Source organism: Hypoxylon trugodes, assembly GCF_022578975.1.
Source record: "Hypoxylon trugodes strain CBS 135444 unplaced genomic scaffold F4822scaffold_3, whole genome shotgun sequence".
Classification (NCBI taxonomy): Eukaryota; Fungi; Ascomycota; class Sordariomycetes; order Xylariales; family Hypoxylaceae; genus Hypoxylon; species Hypoxylon trugodes.
This window is the reverse complement of record NW_026250018.1, coordinates 1,722,391-1,747,566: the sequence shown is the minus strand read 5'-3', so window position 1 is coordinate 1,747,566 and position 25,176 is coordinate 1,722,391. Positions and strand designations below refer to the sequence as shown.

Below are 25,176 nucleotides of genomic sequence, written 5' to 3'. Positions count from 1 at the left end.
TGCAGTGCCCCCTTTAGAGATTCTCGTAGCACAAACCCAGCGATTTTTACACACAGTTTCCGACTTATGAAGGAACCGTAGGTTTTTATGACATATTATGACGATGAAATAAACCAGCGCGTTATTTTATTCATTTCTAAATTCTATTTCGAGCCTGTGCTACGAATTGCTCTCCTTAAACGACTCAATCGCATCTGACCGGTTCCTGAGTTCGCCTGTCTGTTGGGCTGGTTTCTACATGTGATAGGGCCGTTAACTGCTTTACCCGCACTTCTAGGGCCACGCCTTATAGGGGCGAGGCCCTCTATTCATATGAATTTGTAAATTGGCTTCATTAAGAGGAGCACATGTCTGTCTATTAGAGCTCGCATGTTTAATAATTACTATAGACGTTGATGCGAATCTATCGTTCGCCTATCTAAGAGATTCTCTAACTTCTACTTGGTCGAATCTATAACTATTAGGGTCCGTAGGTGCTCGTACGTACTGAATCCTTCATAGGACTGGCCACATTAGCCCCTTCCTTGTTGTAAGAGGGAAAATTGCTGAAAGTAGCCGAAACATCGACTCCATTTCGTGCTTCCCCCCTTTCCCATAGGCGACGGCAGTAGTAGGTATCATCGCTACGACGGATAAACGCTGCTCTTTCGTCAGGTCCTCCTCATCCTTCCCTTTTCTGTTTTCCTGACGGTTTCCAAACCATGAAGACCCATTCTACCGTTTCGACTCCGTCGTCTTCGTTGCGCCTAGGGACTTAGCACTACGTAAAACAAAGACAATGGGCGACTGCCGTGCTAGCTTCCCCTCGATCTCGATATGAGCCGGTGCACTTAGGGCGGCTAGCGGAGGTAGTAGGGGGTTGGTAAGAATGAGAAAGATGGGGCTTGGGAGTAGGAGCGCGGCAGCCCAAGCGGAGCTGGAATGGGACGTCTACATTGGGTTTCCAAGCACATGTGTTGACCCCCCATGGCTCATTCTCACGTAGAAACACCGAGTTTCTGGCCGCTTACCTGCTTGTGACTGGTAGTTGCTAGCCCCCTGCCCCTTTTGAACGAACGGGGGTTACAAGCCATCGGGAGGTGAGTAGTAGTGCGTACGGTAGTCTATCCTGCGTCTCGTCTGTTTTCCCCACGCTAGAAGGTCGTGTTAAACTAAGTAGAAGTCCTGCAGAGCACTTTAAACATTAGAGACATTGCCCAGGTACTCGCGCTATGCTGCTAGATAGATAGGTAGATAGATGAGCCAACCCCCGCGCTGCAGCTTCCCAGTCGCCCCCGGATTCCAAGACACATGCTCTAAACTAGCTCGTCTCCTGGACGAAGGGAAATGCCCGGGGGCACTCCTCGGAGCCGCCACGGGGATTCGCAAGCATTGGAGGATGAACTAATTTCCTTGTAAGTAGTACACGGGTGGAAGTATGGCGCGCCAGACTTCGATAGACCTAAATGTACACCGCAGCAGACCCTGGACCAAGCCTCCTGCGGCGTGGTTATTTCCCCATGCGGGAGCCTACTTGGAGAGGGCGCAATTATCGACTCATAAAACACTCGGCTTCTAACTATAGATATTATCAGGGGCTTGGTCGCGAAGAAAAAAAAGTTTACATGTCGCTGTTTCCGGTGGCCTACTCTTGCAAGCCTGCAGACTAGGGTCTGCTGTCGGCGAAATATAAATCGCATGGCATCATCGCGTGCTAAGAGCAACCATTACCATAACCGCAATGCATGGGAAATGGGGACAGGCAGGGCGCGGCTATAAGACAATGTAGGCCAACCTAGTTGCAATACAGCCGAGTCGGGTACCCAGGAAAATACGTGGAAGAACCGGGCCACAAACAAAGCCCGCAGACGCCAACAGCTGCACGGTTATCGTCATCCATCTGCAAGGAGGAGATTACAATCTAACCCTCCCAAACTGGTGGCGTGATACGATCTGCTGGCAAAGTCGAAAGATATGTAGTAGACAAATGCAAAAGACACGAGATTTTGACGCGCAAGGGCGCCAGAATTCGGGCCCGCGACCGGGCTCACGGCCGAAGTGGCTTGCCCCTCGGCGCGGCACGCTGCTCGTATGGGCAGCCCTGGCGGCGCCACTCGTTTCAGCGCTGTCCCTTCGAATTACAAACCGACATCCTACCTAGGTACTAGCAAATTTTCGGTAAATCCTTTGGGGTAGGTCACAGCAGCGAGTAACAGTAGTATAGGTACACAAATGAGATAGCCAGGGGGGAACAGGACCTGCGTCCGACAAGCCACTCAGACGATTTTTTTCTCTTCACCAACCTAGCCTACTGCTGGCTAGAAAAGATAGGTAGTTTACGATACTGTGCATACCCACTAAGAAGTAATCTCAGCTCCTGGTGAAAAAGAAGAAAATAAGTGCCGAACTGCATCTAGGCTCCAGGAACCGGTTTCTGGAGATCGTCCTTCCGGGGCCCCGACATCTCCTCTGTCGACCCTTGACTATTTCGGAAATTTCCACTGTCGTTCGACATCGTGGAATCCGGTTCGCCTACCCCTTATGCGGCGTCCCTTGTTCCCTTCCTTCCCCTCAGCCAGCTTCATCGTATGAAGGAGCAGAGAAGTATGTATGCTTTATTCGCTATTTGTTTGTTCCCCCACAGCTGCTGCGCCGGAAAATTTCTTCCTGGATAGGCAAACCTATGGGGTCCAGTCAGGCCAGACCTAGTTATCATCGTCTCGGCTCTCAAGCTGGCTGGCTGGCCCCCAGGGGGGACCCCATCCATATGTTGTCATTCCACACCTTTTGCCTAAATGGCGGGCGAAGTCTCATCCTAGCGAATCTAGGCGGTTCCTGGCCTGTAGGCTAGGAGCTTCAATGGCCGTTGAGCGAGGCTTCTTCGGTGTTCAAGGCTGAAATTTCCGTCTAGTTTTCTGATTGTCTTGTCTTACTTTTTTTCGCCTTCAATCTACGAGTGTGTAGAGGGGCATATCTAAGGGGTGGAGGCAGATCTAAATCTTAGCGGTCCATCCGTGGTCAACGTCAGATCCGTCAGCCGGTAAGGATTTTGCTGAGTCATTTTCTATATTATAGATACGTGCGCGAATGATAATTTGTAGATCGGAAATTGCAAGCGAAGTCATGAAGTAAGCGAGCCTAGAACGCCATCGAGCCTGACTAAAATGATCGTCTTCCTGGATTTCTCTCTGCACACCCGTCACCGTGCATTCGTGCGTACCTACTGAAGAAGCACACGGTGAAGATGCAGGAGGTATGTAAGTATTTATGTAGGAGGGTACAATTACATGGCATCCTGTACTATGTATCTACTTTCACGGTACATAGTTGGCCTACCTTAGTAACCTACACGTACGGAAAAGGACAAGGCTATGACGGGATTGGAATCGCTGCATCTCAATAGGGGAAGTCAAGATTCAAGGAAGACTTGGATGGAGTGGAATGAGTGGGGGCTATAACAGCACATCTTATAGCCCTGGCCTTTCGGCTGCTACGGCCAGGTGCATAACACGAACCAAACTGTTGTGTCAGTCGGGTCCGCGGACTTTGATTGACAGTAATCAGTTAAATCTGTTCGATCAAGATTCAATCGTCCAGAACCGATCGACGACGCGCGCTTGCGGCTGTGGCTGAAAAAGAAAAAGGAAAAATTAGAGGGGGTGTGTAGACCGGTTCTGTCTAAGCGTAGGCGTATCGTGGCCGCAAAAACGGGAGAATAACAAAAGAACACGACAGAGCTAAGAGTCTCCAAGACGCAGAGACACGTTGACTAAGTCGAACTGCAGTCAGATTCGGCCGTCGCTGATGTTGTATGCAGTCTGCATAGATACGTAGGCATGGATGGATGGAAAGAAATCCGTGAACAAAACACAACAATAACGCCAAAGCCAACGTAGCTAGGTAGCTACCTAGCCAGGTAGGTAGGCACTGTGGGTGCTCATCGTCGATGCTCATCGACGCAAGGCTAGACCGAGAGATTCCGACGGGTACCGAAACAGCAGAGAAAAAGAAAGAAAAAAAATGAAGGAAATTAAACCCTCGTCTGCAACGCCGACGTTGTCTTGTCTCTTGTCTGTGCAGAATGACGCAAAGATCATCCTCGTCGCTTTTTTATAATACTCAGACATAGAAAAATACACTACCGATGCTGCGCTGTCCGGCGCCTAGTCCCGAAGGAGCTGGGCGTTAAACGTACCGTCTAGCCAAAAATATCGGAGCGATCTTAAGCGTCGTAGCGCAGCTGTCTGTTCTGTCTTGGGCACGGTCGTTGTACCGGGAATCCTTGGCCGGAATCTCAATCTGCCCTAGGCTAAGCTTCGACATATAGCTTTGCCGGCGAGCGACGGGTGCGGCATCTGCAGTGCAGCATGACATGTAGGTATTGATGTGAGTAGGAGGCAGGAGGTAGGTTATGTTGAAGACACCTTTGCATTCAATAATACTATGTTGCTAGGTATACCCAGACACGTATCTATACATGCCTTTCGTAGGGTACGCTGTCGTATAGGTAAGTACTAGGGCTAGCATGTAAGTAGGTAGATGCTTGCTTGCTTCGCTTGCCTGACGGGAACATCCCTCTTTCTCCTCGAAGGTTGGGAGAAGTACGGCCGTCCAACTGAATCCTTCCCGTGCCCGAAGATCTGAGCCAATCGTTATGTCGTGGCATCTGGCACAGCGTATTTGGGGCCCCTTGTACTTGTCTTCTACAAGAACTAAGATCCAGCTCCCGACAGGGTCTCACTGCGGCGCTGTTTATGTACCTAGGTAGGTCGGTATGTACATTGGACATTCCTTTCGTCTCCTGCATAGGTAGCGTAGCCTACCTACCTAGGATTTGGTGGAGGGTCGCACCAAACGCAGCAGCCGTCATAAATCCCATCCCTTTCGTATGCAGCGGGCTGCGTCTTGTGTAACCCATCAAATGCAGTTGTCAGCTTTGGGATCTTTTCTAACCCTTATTGGCCTTTTTTATGAAATACCCTGGGTGCATCCATGTAACGCAGTGCTAATTACCTTACCTAACCTTCATTCAAGCTGTTACCGCGCGTTTCGCTATCTGTGCTTTAGGTATACTGTCAGTGTAGATGGAAGATAGGAACATCCCAGGGGGTTCGGAGACGTTCTCCTACGATGAAGGAGTGCGAGAATATGATTGATAGGGATCCCGAACTCGCCGATTGAGACCCCTGGCAGTTGGTTTAGGGTCGGCTTTTGTTTGTTAGGTGTGTAATGGGGGTTCCTTGTTCCCCGTCTTGCCTATTTAGTATTATGAGCGAAAAAAAACACACACAACTAGGTATGTAGAGATTCGTAAGGATTTTTTTTTCTTTCTCTTTTTTCTCATACAGGTAAGATAAAACCTCTTCCCCTGGCCGGAACAATCCCGCTTTTCCCTCTACGCGAACAACACTGCCCACCCGGAAATAGACTCAAGGCAAATAATAAACAGGGAGAAAGTTAGCGGTCTGGCGCCTGCAATGTCGCATCGAACGACGCCTGGTAGGGAGGACCGTCTGTGTTAATTGCTAAAACGTGTTCGGGGAATTATGAGTGGAACGAGATCTCCCCAAGACGAGATTTACCATCTATCGGCGTTACATTCCGATTTTAGGGTCAAAACCCTCTTTCTCCACGCTGCTACGACTTGATCATGTACGCTATAAGGCAGGCGAGCAGACAACCTAGCGTACTGTAGTAGTAGTAAGCTGGGGCGCATACCTTCGGTAAGTGTTTGTCTAGTTGTCTACGTTGAGCCGTCTAAGCCACCGCGCAATACCGGGTGAGAGGCTTCGTGCCTTACTAGTCGTGAGCCTCAACACAGATCTATGGGGCTTGCGGAGAAGGTTAGAATTTGGAATGCAGATCGGTACCAAGCTTCAAATAGGAGGTATGTAAGGCATGTAGTAATCCGACTTGCTTGTCGCTATCGTGTGGATCCCGCGCAAAGAGAGCAAATATCAAACTAAGCCTTCACGCAAATAACTTGACACTTTGATGAGGTTGTTGATCACCAGCCTGATTCGCCTTTGCGAACCAGGAGCTTACATTGACCACGATCGAGGAGGTTGTCTATGTACAGCCCCAAGGGCAAAAGGTACTACTAGTTTTGCGCGCGTCAAGCGGTGTAAAAGTATGCTCGTTCGAATTTCGCCCATCTTCCCATCTTGATCACACGGCCTTCCATTTCCTAGTCGCACTAAGTGTACCCCCTACCACCAGAATGTATGTATGTTGAGTTATGATATGTTCTTTTTATCAAGCCATAAACAAAATTCATTCTGACTGATCTGACCTCACCACCACTAATACCAAAAAAATACTTCAACACTCCCAATAAAACCAATTGTGACGCTGTGACACATCCGCGCCGAAAATGCAACGGAACAAGAAAAAGAAAAAGGTATATAGTAACACATGGTAGTCTAATAAAGTCCACACAAAATTTTGGGTATTATTTTCGAATAGAACCAGAAGAGCGCCACGTTGATTTCGGGTTTCCGTGTCAACTCGCTTCACGTTTGGGCTTGGGCGTTTCGTAGGTCGTTAGTTTGGAGGTGAGGCGTCCTTCAGCTCGTGTGTCCGTAGGGTTGAGAAGTCTGCGCCGGGCCAGGAGTATGGCCACCTTGCGAAAGACTGAAAGAGCTTCGCTTCCGCTTTAATCCAGAGCTAGATCCACCTAGTCCTTCTTGTGAATAGTCCTCGCTTCTTTCATTAGACCCTTGCCCCTGGTTAACACCCAAGGGGCCACCGCCAAATGTGTCCCTCATAGGTGTTCTAGTGCCGTGTAATGCTTGAGTGAAGTCCTGCGGAGGCGCGATGGGTGCGCTCATCTGTGGCATTGAATAATCTTGGACGGAGGTCCTGTTAATCCCTGGCGTCCTGGAAAGTGGAAAATCGATTGGTGCTGTTAATGGAGCAGATGGAAAGCTAGTGGTGTATGCAGATGATGAACCGTAAGGCGTAGTAGTAGCCACTCGAGGTGTTGAGGAGTGGCTAGGAGACTGGAGACTATGGCTAGATGACATAGGTCGGTATTGGTGTCGTAAATCGAGGCCGAGTGGAAGATTCGCAGAAGCCGCCCTGAGGCGCGACCTGTTCTGTGAAGGCTGCTGCAAGCTCGAATAATTAATGTTGGTGGGGGAAGATTGGACGCCCGAAGCTGTAGAACAAGTCAACAATCGGAGCCCGAATGGTTAAAGTGGTGATTCCTACAGGAATAAGAACTAGAGTCGTAGTTCATCGAACTACCTGGGTTACTACTCATCTGGTCGGATTGGTAAATAGATTGATGCCTCCCACCAATCCCGGGGCTGCCGCTAGTGCCCGGGTACGTAGTGTAATCGATAGAATCCCCTTTCCATGACATACTCGAGCGTAAAGGTGATTGCAAATTGTCTGGTCTTGATCTCGACATCGTTTCTCGCAGTTGGAGAGGCTGTAGAGGGCGAATTTGTTGCCTGTTTTGCGGGTGCATCTGGACCCCGGAATCAAGACTACCCTGCCTAGCAAAAGGGTTCGAAGTTCTGTGACCTCCTCCAAGTGGGCTCGTCAAATGGCTTGAATAGTACCCCCGGTCGTTCGAAGACGTTGACAGTGGTGAAAGAAGATCGGAGTTGCTCATTGTTCCTGAAGGGTTGAAACCAATACTTCCAAAGGCTGGGCTTAGTCCAGTAGAGGACATGTGGTCTTCGTTCTCGCCTCTTCGCATGGTGTCCACCATCAATGGCCGCATCATGTGCTCCGCATATGAAGAAGTCCCAAAGTCGACGGGAGGAGTAATTGGCGTCCCCAATCCATGGACTGCCCCGTAAGGTGAATGCAGTGCCTGAACATTATCAAAGTCGTCTGGCACAGCACGCATTTTGATCATTCGATCCCGATCATCAGCTGTAAGTCGCTTGATCTTCGCTCTCCTGCGAATTGTTTAGGTTTCTTCCTAGAAAATAATATCTAGAAGTCTTACCTGTTTTGAAACCAGACTTGAACCTGCCTCGGGCTCAAGCCTGGGATCTCCCTCGAAAGCCGTTCTCGGTGTGCAGCATCTGGATGGGGCTGCTTCGCGAACTCACTCATTAAAAACCGAGTTTGTTGGTGTGTGAGCCTGTTGGTGTCAGCATGGCTTACTTGAATTTAAACCATTTTGTTGTCTCACCTAAAACGCTTCATTTTCCTGCGAGCAGCTGTACGCTCCGCTGCAGTTTGTGGTTGCGTTGTCGTCTCCCCTTCCCCCTCCACCATTTCATCATCTTCCAATACTTCGTCGTCATCGTCTTTTCCTATCGCTGACTCGTCGTTTCCGGTTGGACCAGGGATTGTTTCTTGTCCTTGTCCTGTTGATGATGTTGATCCTATCGTGTTCGGCCCGAGTGGCAGCCCATGGTGGTGATCCGCAGAAGCTAACGACTCTTCGTGGGCGGACTCCGCCTTGATAGCATAACTCGCACCCTGTACGTCAGGTTGTTCTGGCGGGGGAGATTCGGCCTTCGGCTGTCGCAACCCAAGCGGATCTAGTATGCTGCGGTGGTGGTTCATTGGCGAATTTAGACTGCTTTGAGTTGCCTGGTTCGTGTTGTCAAGAGTGCTGTTGTGCGCACTAGAGGGGCGCTGCTGAGAAGGAATGTCATTATTGCTGCTAGAACCCGACACTTGCTCGAAAGGTTGTGCGAAGATGCTGCCCTCTCCAGGAGGAAGAAAGGAGTACTGCCCCTGCCAATCAGGCTGTGTCGACAAGTGGCCGTCGTAGCTCGACATGCGTGGGCTTGTAGGTTTGTGAAAGGCGGTCTCGAACTTGCTAGACCAGTGGTTTTGCTCCGTATCGAGATGCCTGGTAACGAGCATTGGAAATGTTGCAGGGGTTGGGTATCGATGGCGATGTGATTCCAGAAGCTATAGGATTACTTGCCGAAAGTACGTCGTTCAAAATATACCACGAAGGAAACTAAACTTCCACGGTTGATGCTCGACCAGGTGTTAGTAAGACCAGAAGATTTATTTCCCGATCTCGAGGGCAACGGTAATCTCAGCTATCGATACGGCTGCAATACGACCGTCCGGGCCTTTAGTACCAGGGTAGCCTTGGGTGGACTGTAGTTTCTAGGTGTCTTCCTAATATTTTTAGAGGTGAATGCATATGTCTACTAAGGTCTTGTAGAGCTGTTGTCGAAAGTGCAATTTTTTGTGAGTCTGATATAGTTATTCGTTGTTGTTTTCCTCAAGGATCGTCGCGGGAAAAAAAGAACCAGATGGTAACGCTCGGAGCCAGTAGAGTAGGTACTCTTCACCGCTTAGGACCTATTGGATATATATATCGAATCGTCGAAAAGAACGGTTAGGCAACGCAGGTTATAACAATACAACCTTATGGTCAAGTTTTAATGTCACCGACTGGATTGGATGACTAGAAGGTTGCGAGATGTAGACATGAAGCCACCACGTGTATACTAAGAATGTAAAAGGAAGTGTTGCCTTGAAGTTCGTCCGTCTTAGGAATTCTTATGATGAGTCGTGTATAAATCGAGGATCCTCGAATGATGGTCTGGTGGGGTCGGTCGCCTCAAAAATGTCTAGACACTGGTAGGCCCTATGTTATGTATGTATTTGGGCTTTTGGAGGTTGTCCGTGGTCGCAACGAGGCGCCTTTGAGGGAACCCCTGCTCTCGAGGATGACAGAGGTGGAATTAATACCGAACGGTACCGCCCATCCTTACGGAGAAATGTCCAGGGAGGGTCCGAAGAAGGGACAGGGCCTGCACGGGCTGGAGAAAGAAGAGGGTGTTCGTGAATGTTGGGTCAGCCTGGGACGGTACCTGGCCAGATACGGTAGAGATATTGAAAAGGGACTGGATGCACGTTTTAAGGCTTCGTTGACGAGACAGAAGCCGCACTGCTTAATAGGCTAGGTGTGGTAATAAGAAAAAAATCCCCCAGCATGGTAACTAACTGCTGAGCCACACACCTCTTCTGTCCAGTCATGGATGATAGCAGAAGTAGCAACGTCTATATCGAGTGGGCCGTGACCATTGGGTTTTCTCGGCTGAATGGCTAATGCCGTGTTATGGTGGCCTGCCAAAGAACCAACAGACAGACCCTTGCCGTCGCAGGCCCCAACCGGAAACGTCAATAGAAGGACAGTAACTTGCGGGAAGACAGCCGCTAGACTGCCAGGCGTTATTTGTGATCAAACGTTCGAAACTCAACAAGTCTAGGGTAAACTACTTTTTCCCTCTCAACGGCCTGGGTTTAGACGAAGTGGTAGAGATTGGGAAGTATCTGACACGTCCAGGATAACGACGGTAACGAGACTTCTCCGTTAAAGATCGTTCGCACTACCTACCAAGGTACATACCTTGAGCCGAAAAAACTCATGCCATACGTACAAAACTGAGGTACAGCGGTAAGCAGAACCCTCGGAGAGAGGACAGGATAGGGAAAACATAATATCTCGGCTGGGACATCTGGGGGTCAGTCATTGGTCCTTCATTACATTAGCTCAGCGTAGACTTCGCGGATGAACGCATGACCGTTGATGAGACTAGTGGAGGTTCACGCCAATAGGAAGATCAACGCTGCTTGGGTGGGTGTGGTCCTCGATGTCTGCGGGGATGGCCTGAAAGTACACTGGGACCAAGCAGCCTGGGACAGAATGTCTATGTACAATACACATGTACAAAGACTGCTTGGAGGATCGCATCCGAATCGGTAGGGAAGTAAGCCTGCGAATAATGTGGGTCGAATGGTGAGCAAGGGGCATCGATTTGTGATGCTTGCCCTGGCGGTGGCGACAGGGGGTCAAGGGAAGATCCCATAAGATCTTCCTTGCCGAAAGCCCAGTACAATCTATGTACCTCGCACAGACAGAGCGAGCATGCAGAGTACCGTACCTGTCATCGTCCCGCGTTCTGATGCTTATTAAGAATAGTGAGCCGATGTGGACAGATGAGGATTCTGCTCAATGGACCTTGTGATCACGTATAGAAGACGGAATTATAGGTAGGTCGATGTGATGATTTTTTATACTAACGGGAGTAAAATAGGGCCGGCTTCCCAAAACGAGTCTTCCACGCTATGTGCCCAACGAACTTGTTGTGGATAGCGAATGAGTATAGGTGATATTGAGAGAGCTACGGCACCTACCCAATGTAAGGTAAGTAACCAAACTAACAACTTTCAGATCTGGGGGGTCCCGCCATGGGGGGCAAACAAGAGGCGCGCTAGGTGGCTAAACCACAAGGGCCATCCGAGCACTGATGGGGTTGTGGGAATCTGCGCCGAATGAGCCGTAGGCTGATAATGTGTTACCTACAAAAACCAGTGGGTCTCAGTGCAACGGTAAGTAAAGTCAGGTAGTGAGGTAGCAATGCAAGTCTTGATCTCATGAGATTACGGAATCTTAGAAGGAGCCGCAAATGAAAGAAAATTTAGGTATAGAGTAAGATCTAAGTGGAGAGTCTTCCAGGGAAAGAGAGATTTTGACATTTGAAAGTACTCTAACAAGGGCTAGGGATGGCATGAGATGTGTTAAGGGTCTGCAGAGATGGCCCCCCCGATGGGCTTTGTGACGTTGGAAGGATACTCGAAATCTAGAATAGAACTTCAAAAAAGTTTGCTGGCAGATTTGGCTAGACTATTGTAGGGAGGTCTGTGGGTACAAGAAGAACGGAGCAAGCCTCTAGCGTGGGAAGGCTCTGCGGCAAGGATATCAGCCCGTGGTTTCATCACGGGAGGCTGGCTTGAAAGAGGACATGGGTCCCTGCCAGGGTGAACATGAGGATGATGCGATAAGATTGATTTCTCTTTCGGATTGCCGTTCGAGACAGACGAAGGGATTCATAAAACAACGACCAACACTACTGCCAAGAAATAGTTCCTAATGAGTGCCGCAAACTTGAGCTTGGGAGGTTGTAACGAAAGGAAACGACAGATACTACCGACTGAACTGAAAGGTGATCTGTAACAAAAATGGGAGAACTTCAAGCTGTGGAGACACGCGAGAGCCCTTTCATTACCTGCAAGACCGCCCTCATGGAACAGATTGTCTCATACTACTGGCGGGATACGAAAAAGGTCGGCAGCGAGAAACATATCCGGCATCATTGCGTAACTCATGATAGGTACCTACAACCTAACCTATAGATGTTAGGTATGCCGCCATGCATGCAAGTGAAAGAATCCTAGGTCCCGGTGCTGTGGGATTGCTCACTAGAAGACATTTGTGATATATTCTTCCTTTGTCGCGACTGGCGCGCGGGGTGAGATGGGTACCCTCCTTCTAATCCCGATATATACCTAATCTTGGTTGAGGAGCGTAGGATCTCAAGCCATACACCATCATCATGGCCATTTATCAATGTCATTATCACCACCACCACACCACCAGATGAAGCGGTGAAGACAGCGACCTCGATACCTGTTTTTTTCGTTTCCAAGAATAGGGAAAAGAAGGTTAAGAAGCGTGGGATACAGCACATATGCGAGTGTGATGGAGGGGGATTAGCGGATTGGGCTTTGATCATTTCAGATCACATTGGCAATTCCAGGATAAGTCTCACAACTAGTAGATGTACCTGCATACCGGCGTGTCGGGTCGCTTCTCCGGAAGTACAATGTACATGACATGGTTTATTGGCATCTGAGCGAGCATCTGTGCTCATTGATTGGCATCAGCATCATCTCTCTAGCACAGACCTATCGATGTCTTGCAGCACGGGGTGGCTGAGCATGGGACAACCCTCAAGACTTCGCTATGGTTAATCTTTAGTTCCTCGCTGTTAGAAGCTATTAATACCTTATTTCTACTACATTCGGAATATCAATAAGCACCCCTTTTGGTTTTCAGTCTTATACCAGGTACTGGGGTTTATGTCACAATATACATAAGGCACTTTCTAGCTGCGTCTAAACTTAACCCACGAAGAAGATGCTATTTGCTGTTATATTTTTCGGTTTCAAGATTATAGGTAGGGATGTTTATGGCGCCAACGTGCTCGATTAAAATACATCTCATGACGTTAGGGGAACGTGGCTGTAGCAGGGATTGGTGTTTTTGGCGATTCTGTACATATCTAAATATTAATCTACTAATTACCTTACCTACTCTTACCGGCCCCGAAACCTGGGATTACGCAGATCGTACGAAAGAGATTCTGAGACAGCTACACATAAACTTATTAGCTGTTCCTGACTAGTATCTAAGGCCTAGTCTAGTCAGGTCCCGACGATACGGTCGCCGGCGATTGCATAGCTTTGTCCGGGTTTCGAAAACCGTTACCACTAGCCTCCAACGCACGAGAGAGGAGAAAAAAATAAGGGTCGGCAATTCCCGTCCATTTCTCTTACACGGGGAGAGGGACTAAGCGAGTTTGTTCGCAAATCCTCTTCGCAAAGGGAATAGCAAAGGCCCGTCATCATAGCCCCTTGGAAACCTAGTGGGTAGCAGTCGCCGAGTCTTGATGAAATGCAGTGGCCGGCTTTCGAGGGATGCGACGCGACGATGCGAGCATCTGCTTTGATAATTTACCAGATTATATGTGCAAGGAATAGGGAGCGTGCCGTGCGATCTTGTGGCGTAAAGATACCTAGGTACGGGATCGTCTCTCTTCTTGACAAGGGTCGACTGCCCGTCAAGATGCTAAAAAGTTGCGAAACGGCCCCCACGAGGTGCCGTCGACGTAAGTCAGCAGCAGGTAGCCGAAGGATCGGGAATTGTTGACTCTCGGGTATCAATCATCTGCATAAGGTTATGTTACAGTCTGCCTCTGCCTGTGTGGTACCTATTTAGAAGCTAAGGTATTCTCTGCCCATCATGGAGGTAGCTAAAATAGTCAACTAAGTATAAGCTTGAGCAACCATAAGCGCGCATCCGTCTGCTGAATTCAGTAGAATCACATGTAGTGTAGCAGTGACACATGTGCCGCCCGCCATCGAGTCTTGCTTTCACCTCTTTAGTCCTATCCTACCGAGGTGGAATCAACGATGGTCCAAACATTTGCGCCACAGTCCTTGGCGAACGATCTTTAGCGACTTGGGGTGTTTCTTGTGGATTATATGTACTTACTATTAGGGATGACAAGTTGAAGCTATATACAACACCTTACTTCGTAATACCTTTATGGAATATTATAAGTGGGGAAAGGAAAGGAAGGAAAAAAGAGTAGCGAATTGTAAAGACGGAAAAGAGAAGAAAAAAAGGGGACCCCTGATCGAACCCCCTTGTTAAAAAAACTACCTAGTACGCAGCTGCAAGTATCATTTGCAGAAACCCGATTCTACGTATCTGCATTTCGGTAAGAGCTGTATTTAGCATTGGAGTTAAGTTTGCAAATCTTTCAAAAAAAAAAAAAATCGTATACCTGATCCTTGAAGATGGACGCCTAAACCTGCCGCGATAGGTACGCTGTACGCAATTCTATTTGCGCCACAGTCTCAATCAAAGAACCAAGAACCCGAGGGATAATACTACCTACAGTACAGTACAGTACGTGCGTAGCGCGGTATCCTTTACCCGAAATAGCATGAGCGCAGATCCTTCTATCAGCCTTTACCCACAAAGGTAGGCCATACTTAGTTATTGCAGCAAGATATAAATAGGTAACTCTTGCCTACCTAATGCGAATTGAGGCGTTGAAGAAGAGTTTTTTTAATGCCGGATGTGTGCTGTCGACCTGCCGTCCAGGTTTTGGTTCAACGAGGTATATACAACGTAGTAGAGAAGATCTCTCTGTAGGTCCAGGTACTAGATGCTCCGTGCCAAGGGAAGAAAGTGACCTACCCTTCTCGAGAGATCTGACACAAGGATTCTAGCGGCATACAAGCCGACAACTTACCGACCTAAGTATGTAATAATATTCTCATGGATGATGCGTCTGATGGCGGATGGTAACCGCTAATCCCCGGGTGGTCATGTCGCCAAATGTCGTCAAATGTCTCTCTTTCGCAAGGCTCCCCAAGCCTCGACCACGTCACGCTATTCTGGATTTTGGCGCATTGACAAGTTTTTTTTTTCTTTCCTTTTTTCTAAGATTTTACTGTCGTTAGACGTAATTCCGTTCAATATGACGGTTCATCGGCTGGCCACGCAACACCTCCGCCATCCGAGCCTGAAACCACCTACGTATCGCTTGGAAGATACAGCCACGGATCGCGATAGGGTCGTGTTAGGGTCTGGCATTGTGCGGCCTGGAGAAAGTTGATCCAAATGGCACTGAATCTCCGCAAGCCGGCATATTCTTTAAATTTCAGCCGTCAAGGCTTAGCTATGTGAGTTGATACACAACTTGCTACATTGCATCCTCGGGGCTGTCTGATTTTGAACACGCGTACAAAAACAAGGCATAGTCTGGTCAGATTTGAGTTGTTGTCTTTGTCTTGGCTAGGAGTAAGTACATAATAGGTTGCTCGAGGAGTTATGGACCTGATTGGTTTCTATGCTCCTCATGCAGGTTTGAACAAATGATGCATTACTTGCCTACACACATCTTATCCCAGGCCTTGCACGCCTGTACACGTTACCCCCATGAGTTGCGTCGTATGAGCGCAATACTTGGCAGGACACAACAACTCGAAGCTTGACCTATAGTCTGGTGGAAGTGATACTAAAACTCATCCAATGTATATATACCAATTGCTTCCTTACTCAGCAACTCGTCAATCTTGATAATATATTCTGAAATTAATTCATAATATTCAATACCACTATGCAAGGTACATAGCAAACCATCATTAATCGTAGGGCTGAGCTGAAATACGACAGTACTTTCCAGGTAATAGGTAAAGAACTAGAAGGGAGACAACCATACAATCAGTCTACCTGATTATTACTAAAGATATGACTCAGCTAAGTTTGTACGATTTTTATATTGAGCATTCAACATTTGACGTTTGGTTTCTCCGTGTGCTTCCAACCTTCGCTGTTGAGATGCAAGTTGTTCCGCTGTAACAAAAATGTGACTAGGGGGGAAGAGAGAAGATGGAAGGAAAAAAAAAGAAGCGAAAAAACGAAAAAAGGGGTTTATTGTTAACGTGTCCTATCGATAAGCCAATTTTATACCTACATCTTTATGTCAAGGGTACCTAACTTCTTATACATCTATATGCATCATAAATCTAACATAACTTACACTAATCGGGATGTAATCACCGTTTATGATGTCTGTCCACAAAATAAGCTTCCCCCTTCCTACACAGCTAATGCACTGTTTTCGTACGTAACGTGCAACCTTTTATTTTATTTGGTTTCTTTTTCTTTTCTTTTCCTTCTCAATCCTCACCCGCGCACCCACGCCGCTAAAGTTGGAATGGGATCCCTTTCGTCCCTCTTCCTCCCCGTTCCTCCTACCTACTAAGCTAACTCACTCATGAGCGAACGGACGATTCCCCGGTAATTACATCTCCGTTTCTTGTAACATGTTAACGAGGAATACGAATTCTATGTTTTGCGTGTCTCTTTGATGCCAAGCTGCCCCCCATCGCGGTCAAGGTACTCCGTTGTACAAAAACAGCCACTCATTTTCCGCCCGGCCTATACCAGGCTAGCATTTACCCATTCTGAGACTACAATACTGGGTCTCGAAAATTGTGGGTAGAACTATGTAGGAAGCCGTCCCGGAGTTCAAGCTAGGTTGTGGCCGGTACCCCGAGATCCCAAGAAATGAGATGTGGGTGACGGGAACCGACCTCACGCCTTGCTGGAGGCTTTATCGCTGTGCGCCTACCATTGAGAGCGGGAGACGCGCAATTACCTAGGTGAAGAGCAACACGATGGCTGTCCGAGAAACCCCAAGTTGCCTGCGTTGACCCACTGTATTTGCGGTCCCGTCACCCTTCATCGTGTTTCCGACGTACATGTCAATATCTAAGAGGTGGACTATCTATCACTTTAATGTCCCGGATCTCTCCTCTAATTCTATCATAAACGTTCGAGACCACCAATTGAGCGAAAATTTTCTCGCCTGGAAATGTTTTGGGTTAGAGCGAAAAAGATCATAACCTGTTGCATACTTCGTCGGTGAAGCTCTAGGCTGATATCAACGCGAGTCTACAGGGCAAACCCTTGGCCCCGTGGCCGTTTCCACCGCATATGAGTATTAAATCCGCGGATACGAAACGCCTCATGGAACCTACCGATTGGGTAGGCTTAAAATCAGCCCATATGACACTAATGCCAGTTACGCTACAGGTAAAATCTAGATTCCGGCTGCCGGGGGGCTTTTCGGTCCCCTTGTCTTGACCAACGCGCATAGACAGCTCTCGCAGTAATAGACAAGAGATCTGCATCCTACCCCAATCAGCGGGATAAGTGAAGCATCCCCAAGATCCCAACGGCCGAGCGGGAATTGTTCAAGCCACATTACGACTCTAACCTATGAAATTCACCGCGTTGGTGACGAAAACTCTAGCTATCTAGGGATTTCGCATTTTCCCTAGAATATGATGGGCTAACGGCTTCTAGGTACAACTTATGGCCTTTCGCAGAATTCATTATTGGGTGCCCCTCAAGCCTGCTACTGCCGCTAACACCTGAGTAAGCATGCTTGATTAGCCGACGACACTGATCCATAGGCGAAGTGCCGTTAGCAGAGTTCCCTTCCCGACGACTATCATCCAAGAATGATGTTTTGAGTAACTCCAATGACATTATCTCTTATGTCAAGCCGTCTTTGTATATGCTTGTTTACGTCATATCGTACTTGGAGTTATTGACGTCCCAGTAGCCGGTCGACGATTATCTCCGGCAAAGTCAATATGCCTCATAGAGCTCAATGGTGGAGCTTGTATACAATTCGGGTCCAAGAGCTGCCAAGGAACTCTCGTACATCTACTTACGGCTACATTCGCGGCAACACAATCGACGAGCTCTTCGCTGCCCGTGCAGATGCCATATTGGATTGGCCGCCAGGGGCGCATCGGGAGAACTCTAGACTATTATTCATCTGCCGCTAAGAAAAACGGCCATCTAAGTATGCTATTGGGTTTGAATGATCCCCTTATTGCCTAGGTACGGAAGCGGGAGGCCAGAAACCTCCCAATACCAGGATCTCAACCCGTAACCTACAGTACACGGGTTTCCTCAATTTCCCCTTCTCCGTTACCCTAGGCTGCACGATTCATCAATTTATGCAGGAGCAATCCATTGCGGCCCATTATATCGTCTCACCCGCTTCTTGCATGAACCAAAGCTGTGTCGTTGCATAACTTTGCGGCACGTGGGCGATTAAGGTAATTTCTACCCTGAATGAACTAAATGGGGTGGCTCTTAATCACGATAAAGCTATACGCTTCAACTCTATCTAACCTTGTCCGTCCTAACTCCTACAATGATCTATTTCATGACCCATGAGCTATAACAAGTGTTATAGTCAAATTTACCCACAGGGCACATTGGACCTAGTATCCTAGTCTCGGAAGTCAAGTGAGGGTTCTCCGTAGTATTATATATCGATTTATTCCCATACCCATGAAGGACGCTCTAGGAGTAAAGACGACATATAAATGTTTTCTCCGTACCCTGTGGTAGATGATGTTTCTTTGACCTAATTTGATCGACGAAAGGAATGCTGGCGTGCATCCAAGCCAAAAAAGAAAAGCTTGTTACTATGCTGTACCTGTTTTTTTCAACGCCAAGGGTTACTGATGAATACCTTGATGATGGGTTCTCGATATCTCCTACGTTCTACGGTATTCGGTGTACAGTTTTAACGCCAGGATGGTTAAAGCCACGAGCTGCTTTATTCGCTACCGACGGTACTTGTCCCGTTAGCTCCAACCGCATTGGGAAATACCGGACAAGGTTCGATCAAGAGCCTACCACCGGCTAATACGGGTCTTGCTCCAAAGGGAAAGGCGTAACCACTGGAGCGTGAAGCCCTATGATATGATGCCGCCAGGAAACTCTGTGCGATCCTCAATTCCCTACGCGGCCTTGGATCCTTGGGCATCCTTCGCTCCCATTGGTCCGCATCCCACAGCAGTACCTATTCGCCCGCGGAAGTAGCTTCACGAACCTCTGACCTTTGCGGGACTAGCTCGCCCGTTCTTTGACAGCCTACGGACGTGTGGATGCGACACATTACTATCCCGGGAATATCTGGGTTGGCTTTTCCAGACGCGCCTGTCGGTAGGTGTATCTGACTGCTCTCGCTAAGCGCGCAATGGGGCCATACAGCTGCGCGGGGACGAGAAGCTCCCAAGCACACCAGGATTGCAACCTTGGTACTGATAGAAGGACCGATGCTTCTCCCAAACGGCCCCCACGTTCTAGAAAACTTGTTACTAGCCTTGATGTCGTTGCCAAGGTCTTACCCCCGGGCGCTTCAATGCCATCTTTGTCATGAGGTGGTAATGCAACGACCACAAACCCTTCAACCTTGATACTTGCTACAACTTACCATATCTACACTATCACTCGGTTAGAGGTGAAGCTACAGTTATTTCCCCTTTTGGGAATCGAGCCAGTGTCACTGTAGATGCTGGACAAAAAGTCAATCGAATTTTCAACGTCAATAGTTGCATCGAGTACCTGGGTAGGTGGTCTTCAACAATTGACGCTCAATGTTAGCCTATACTCTAGGATTTTTCAGTCAATAGCAGTAAGATATGGGATGTACTTCCCTTATTCTCGGTCGACCTCTTTCCGGCCTAAGGTGTCAAGTGTGTGGGCGTTGCGTCGCATTCTGCTTTCAGGCGCCAGCATCTCTGACATTCGGGGTTTTGGCGTTACTATACGCTGTACAGTAACAGAACGATATGCGGTAAGTCTTACTCTCCAGAGCTATATCGAATTCGGTAGCACCCTTCGGCAAGTCGACTGGTGGTTCGTAGGGATTCTAAACCATCTGGTAGAAAGTATCGACGAGGGTATGATCCATCACTGTATGAGTAGATCTTCGAATTCCTTTCCCTATCGTGTGTTTTCCACTCTTCTATTTTTAAACCCTTCATAACACATGTAGTATGCATGGGTCTCGGAATTTAGTTAGAGCCAATGGACATCATCCTTGACAATGGATCAATCGGTTAAGATGGGAGTCGAAGTGTCTGCTGGCAAGATGTCGCGAGCAGTCGGGATCCGCGGTTGTCTACTCGGCTCGGTAGACCCCTCGACTGGCCCCATTGAGGGCGAGGTTTGACTATAGTCAACCTTCCTGTCGCGACACCTTAAGTCGACGTAGGGTTTAAGACATAGTATATGAGGACAAGCTCCCTTTAACCATGTGGCCTTCTACTTGCTAATCGAAATAGTCTACACAGGCGATCATAAAGCGGGCCAATTTCACCCCTATCACCCCTCTTCATCATTGTCATCGCATTGCATCGGGACTAGTCTTCGCATGAACTAAAATCTCAACTAAAAACAAAGAAACAAGCGGAGCCACGTCAAGAGCTGGCTACCCAGCTGCTTGTAAGGCGACTCCTAGGCCGGTGGAATACCGATGATCCTCGCCTTCGCCTCCCACCGGTGCGACGATACGGGCACCTTCATGCGTTCCCATCTCCCTGGGCTCGCTGTTATGCGAGGCTAAGGGTGTTGCGACGGAATAGGATTGTTTCTGGTACGATGGTCAAGCGATTGGAGCCTTAGGGAGAGGGTCATGTGGTGGGTCGCTGCTTGTTGTCGCGGGCTTGGGGTTTTGGGGATGCTCTGGAGTTGTTGGGAGGTCGTCGTGATCTTTGCTGCTACTTGGGGTGCCTATGGCTGAGTAAGAGATGGGCTTGGAATATCTTCAAGGTGTCGCCTTTGTTCATATCACAATACGAGCCATGTGCTTGAGTACCCAGGTAAGTAGGTGTTCCAGTCGCCGAGGCCAGGTGAACTCTAGATATTCAAACCATCGTCTTGGACTCCCGGCTACATGGTAGACCTATAGAATCAGGTATAGAGAGCAGTTTTAGTCGAAATAGACCATCAAGCTTAAGCCTATCCTCCCGTTATGCATCTAAAACGTTCGCGCCAACAACGTCATAAGAATTAGTAGTTTCACTCTTCAGCAAAATGGTTAGAGGATCACAGAAGAGCGAGACGTTCGAAAGAAGCGCATGGCTTTCTATTGTGGAAATTTATAAGTAGAAGGTAAGGCGATCATGATCTGATCGTCTTGCTACTCCTAGTTTAACAAAATAATAATGGCTGTCGGTGGGCACAACACAAGCTAATCATTACATATCTCGCACGGATTACCGTTCCACTCAAGATGATTGATTGATCAATTGATCGCATAGAGCAAAACATATCTGTTCATCTGTTCGTTCGAAGTATCCAAAATCCGTCCTGACCATAATGATTATGGTTATGCCAACGCCTACGCCAAATTCGAAAATGCCGAGTACATATGCCTACCAAAACCCCCCGTAAACCCCCTTTATGCTTGCTTCGTCATCGTTGTTAATCGCTTACACCTCTTCCTTGGAAGCGTTCTCGACGTTGGCCACAGCGACCTTATCGGTGAAGCCCATGTCGGCGGCGTAGGTAGAGTGAGGTACCCATTTGGCGGATGTTCGGGGTGTAGTCTCCTCCAACATGCGGTCGACTTGTTCGAGGGTTAGTCCCTTGGTCTCGGGAACTAGGAAGTAGGCGTAGATGAAGCAGACAGTGCAGAGACCGCCCCAGATGTAGAAGACCTTGGCACCTAGGTTGCCCTTGTCCTCGTCTACCATGTAGGGCGTGATGACGGCGATAATGCAGTTCCAGAGCCAGTTGCTGGCGGTTGAGAGGGCGACACCGCGAGCTCGCATTGGTAGGGGGTAGATCTCTCCGATGACAACCCAGGCGCCACTGCGTGAGTATGTTAGCATGTGCTATGAGAGATTTTGTAAGAATGGATAAACTTACGGGCCCCAGGTGCTGGCAAAGAAGAAGATGTAGATGCAGATGAAAGCAATCATAGCCTTAACTGCGCTATCGGCGCTAGTAACTGTACCCGTGATGGCGACGATGAACTGGCAAATGACCATACCAAGAGCACCCCAGAGGAGCAGAGGTCGACGTCCAATCTTTTCCATACTCCAGAATGAGATCGGGGTCGAGCACACGTTGACGAGGGTGGTGATCAGCGAGATCAAGAAGGGGTTCTGGATAGTTCCGAGCTGCTTGAAGAAAGTTGTACCAAAGTAGAAGACGAAGTTGACACCAGTCCACTGTTGCATCATCTGAAGAGAAGTACCGAGAATCGTTCGTCGGAGGTTGCTGCTGCTCTTGAAAATAGATCCGCTAAAGCAGCTTCCCCAGGAGCTCCAGTAACCACCCTGCGGAACGACGGACATCTCGTATTCGTGGTTCGCGATAATCTCAGCCAACTCATCCTGAATGAAATCGGACTCAACGGCCTGACCACGTAGACGAGCCAACACCTTGGCAGCTGCGTCTAGCTTGCCCTTCTTGACGAAGTATCGAGGGGATTCGGGGAGGACGAAGAGACCGGTTCCGAGGATGAGAGCCCAGAGCATCTGAATGGCGATCGGGATTCGGTAAGAGCCGCTATCGTTTCGATCTTGAGTGCCGTAGTCAATAGCTGACGCTAAGAGCAGACCGACCGTTACGCAGAATTGGTATCCGGACACCAATGCACCACGGACTTTGCGGGGAGCGATTTCGGACATGTAAAGAATTAGAATAGCGGAAACGGCACCCACACCGAAACCAGCAACTAGACGACCCGCTACAATAAGAGCTAGACCGGCTGAAGCAGTTTGGAGGGCAACACCGACGAGAAAGACGACACAGCCACCAATAATAGTGGTTCGTCGACCGGTCCAGTCGGCAATATCACCGGCCATAAGAGCACCTATTTTTACAGTCAGTAAGATATGTCTTGAAGAGGAAAGCAATATGATAGGGAATAACGTGAATTTTCACATACCGAAGAAAGTACCAGCGGATAGAATCGAAGTGATGAGAGATTTGTGGTCACCACTGAGGGCAGTGGCATCTTGACCGTCGATTTGGTGAATGAAGTAAGACATTCCCATCACACCGTTGATATAACCACTGTCGTATCCGAAGAAAATACCACCGAAAGCCGCAAAGGCACACATGAGATATGCCTTGATAGTAACAGGGGCTTCGACCCTGCTAGGGTCGGCAGACCCCTGAACAACAGTACCTCCAGCCATTTTTTCTTTTCTCTCTTGGATGAGGCTTTCCGGTCGACTTATTAGAATTGTAACGCGTGAGGTAGAAGATGATCTAGTCGTCGAGGTGCTAGTGCTGTATTAATTATCCGTCGCGAGTGATGTTAACAAGACGACAGAAATTATTGTTGAAGCACTGCTTGCCCTTATATCCTGGAAGGTTGACAGGGGTCCGGAGGGGTCGTTATGAAGAAGGGAAAGAAAGTGAGTGAGAGAATGACGACGAAGTATTAAAAAGAGGTGTGAATCAGCCAAGGGGGAAGAGACAACGTATTTAAATGCGTATGTGTGTCACCCATTATAACGTTGCGGCTCATTTAATTAGGTGTATACAAGCAAGTAGCCTAGTACAAGCACTTAATCTTCTCTTTCCACTTCCCCCTGTTGACCCACCTCACCTCTCCACGCCCCAGACAATATAATTGAAATACAATTAGTATGCAGCAAGCGTGTCTCCATCTTGGTCTCCACGGATAGGCACGAGGTCAACCCGCAACGTGCCCAGAGCACTCCAGGCCCCCCAGGAGGGCCCCAGGGGCACGCCATCCCCTCGGGGTCAACACCTACAGCTGGTTTAAGCTGGTTACCATCAGCTCAATCGCTCCGACCTTAGTTAACCTAGGTAGGGATCGTTACTAGGAACCTTACGTTTCTGGAACACAGATTGATGATTTTTTGGAGCTAGTTTGGTAGGTTACATTCGTCCCGAGGTACATGGTATTACACGCGTCATGCATCCCACGTCCGAATACTATGCAGCACGCAGCAACGCATATGCTCTGGGACAATTCCCCTGATTTCACCCCCACAATCATCAGCCCGCGCTATTGTTGAAAGTGTTTCGAAATTATAGTCGGGATTTTGTTTTTTGCTTGTGAAGCTATCGTGAAATTTTCTACAGTCATGCTTGACAACCTGAAAAATTGAGCCAAACTCCTGACTAACAGGTGACGTGGAATCCATACTCAAGAATTCGCGTAAGTCGCTCGCTTGACATGTATTCTTCTCGGCCTAATAGATTACACCTCACGGTGAATTCGGCGAGATGATCCTGCAACGACTAATGGCTAATGTGCGTAGAGAGGCCACGTCCTCTACATCACGTCAATCATTCCAACAAGCAAGACGTTTTCGGTCTAATAAGGCATCGTATGGATTGAAAATCCGGAGAGAGGAACACTAGAACCCCGTTCCCGTACTAGAAATGGTGTAGAACCCCGAAACGAAGGAACATGTGGGAAGATTCTTTCTTTCTTTTTTCGCCTCCCCAACCCCATACCGTTCTATTTCCCCATCGTCGAGACTCCATGGCGGAGATCTCCACCGCGTATTGGTTGACAGACCGACAATATGGAGAACCATCGGTGCCTCTCCAACTTTTTCTTCTTCCTTACCCCAGCGGTCGGACCGGTGTAGTGTGTGCCAGAAGCGGGGAAGGAAGAAAAAAGGGAAACGATACGTTCTGGAAAAGGGCCTTTAGGTTACAACGTAAAAGAAGACAGGAAAGGAAAACGGCCGATTCGATATTCTCGAAACCAAGAAAAAAAAGAGTACCAGCTCGTGTGCGTATGCTGTGGTGTGGTCTTGACTCGGTATACTCGGCTTCATTGTGGATCCGCGGCGATAGCGTCGGCCGTTTTGTCGTTGGTTCGAACTTGGCCTGGTTCTTTTTCACTATGGTAGGTCCTATTACCCCTAGCTGTACCTACTTAACTCAATTGCCAGGAGATGCGGCTCCGCTGGTAGCGCTGGTTCGATGCGCGGTAATTGGTTAGTTAGGGCTTGGCTAGATGGTTAGTTAGATCTTTGATTAATTTTTTAGCTGATGATTGTTACCAACGATCCCGTTCCAGAAGTGCGTGTTGAAGAGCTGAGTTGATTATATCATGATGGCGGACCAGGGGTTGAAGGGAAAAAAAATTATGCACGCAAATCCTGGGAGCGGAATTTGCTTCCCGTTCCTCGGTGCCAATTGCAATTAGAACACTTCTAGTAATTAGCTCTATTTACTAACTACCTATTTGTTTCTTTCTCTCTTTCAACCGTGCTCTAATGGACTTTTCCCGGCCCCTACCT

General features: G+C 48.3%; 2 protein-coding genes across 2 annotated transcripts; both read right to left on the bottom strand.

Moving 5' to 3' along the window:
• Positions 1-6,346: 6,346 nt before the first annotated feature.
• Positions 6,347-9,161, bottom strand: F4822DRAFT_170026 (uncharacterized protein). The gene is made up of 4 exons (XM_051453271.1): positions 8,132-9,161; positions 7,943-8,080; positions 7,192-7,892; positions 6,347-7,138 (listed from the first exon to the last, which is right to left on the bottom strand). Exons 1-4 carry the CDS (start codon positions 8,815-8,817, stop codon positions 6,546-6,548), a joined length of 2,118 nt encoding a protein of 705 aa, XP_051316787.1. The 5' UTR covers positions 8,818-9,161; the 3' UTR covers positions 6,347-6,545.
• An 11,791-nt stretch (positions 9,162-20,952) lies between these two features.
• On the bottom strand, positions 20,953-23,269 carry F4822DRAFT_169972 (general substrate transporter). Its single transcript, XM_051453270.1, has 3 exons — positions 22,830-23,269; positions 21,803-22,754; positions 20,953-21,745 (listed from the first exon to the last, which is right to left on the bottom strand). Exons 1-3 carry the CDS (start codon positions 23,080-23,082, stop codon positions 21,364-21,366), a joined length of 1,587 nt encoding a protein of 528 aa, XP_051316786.1. The 5' UTR covers positions 23,083-23,269; the 3' UTR covers positions 20,953-21,363.
• Positions 23,270-25,176: the final 1,907 nt, after the last annotated feature.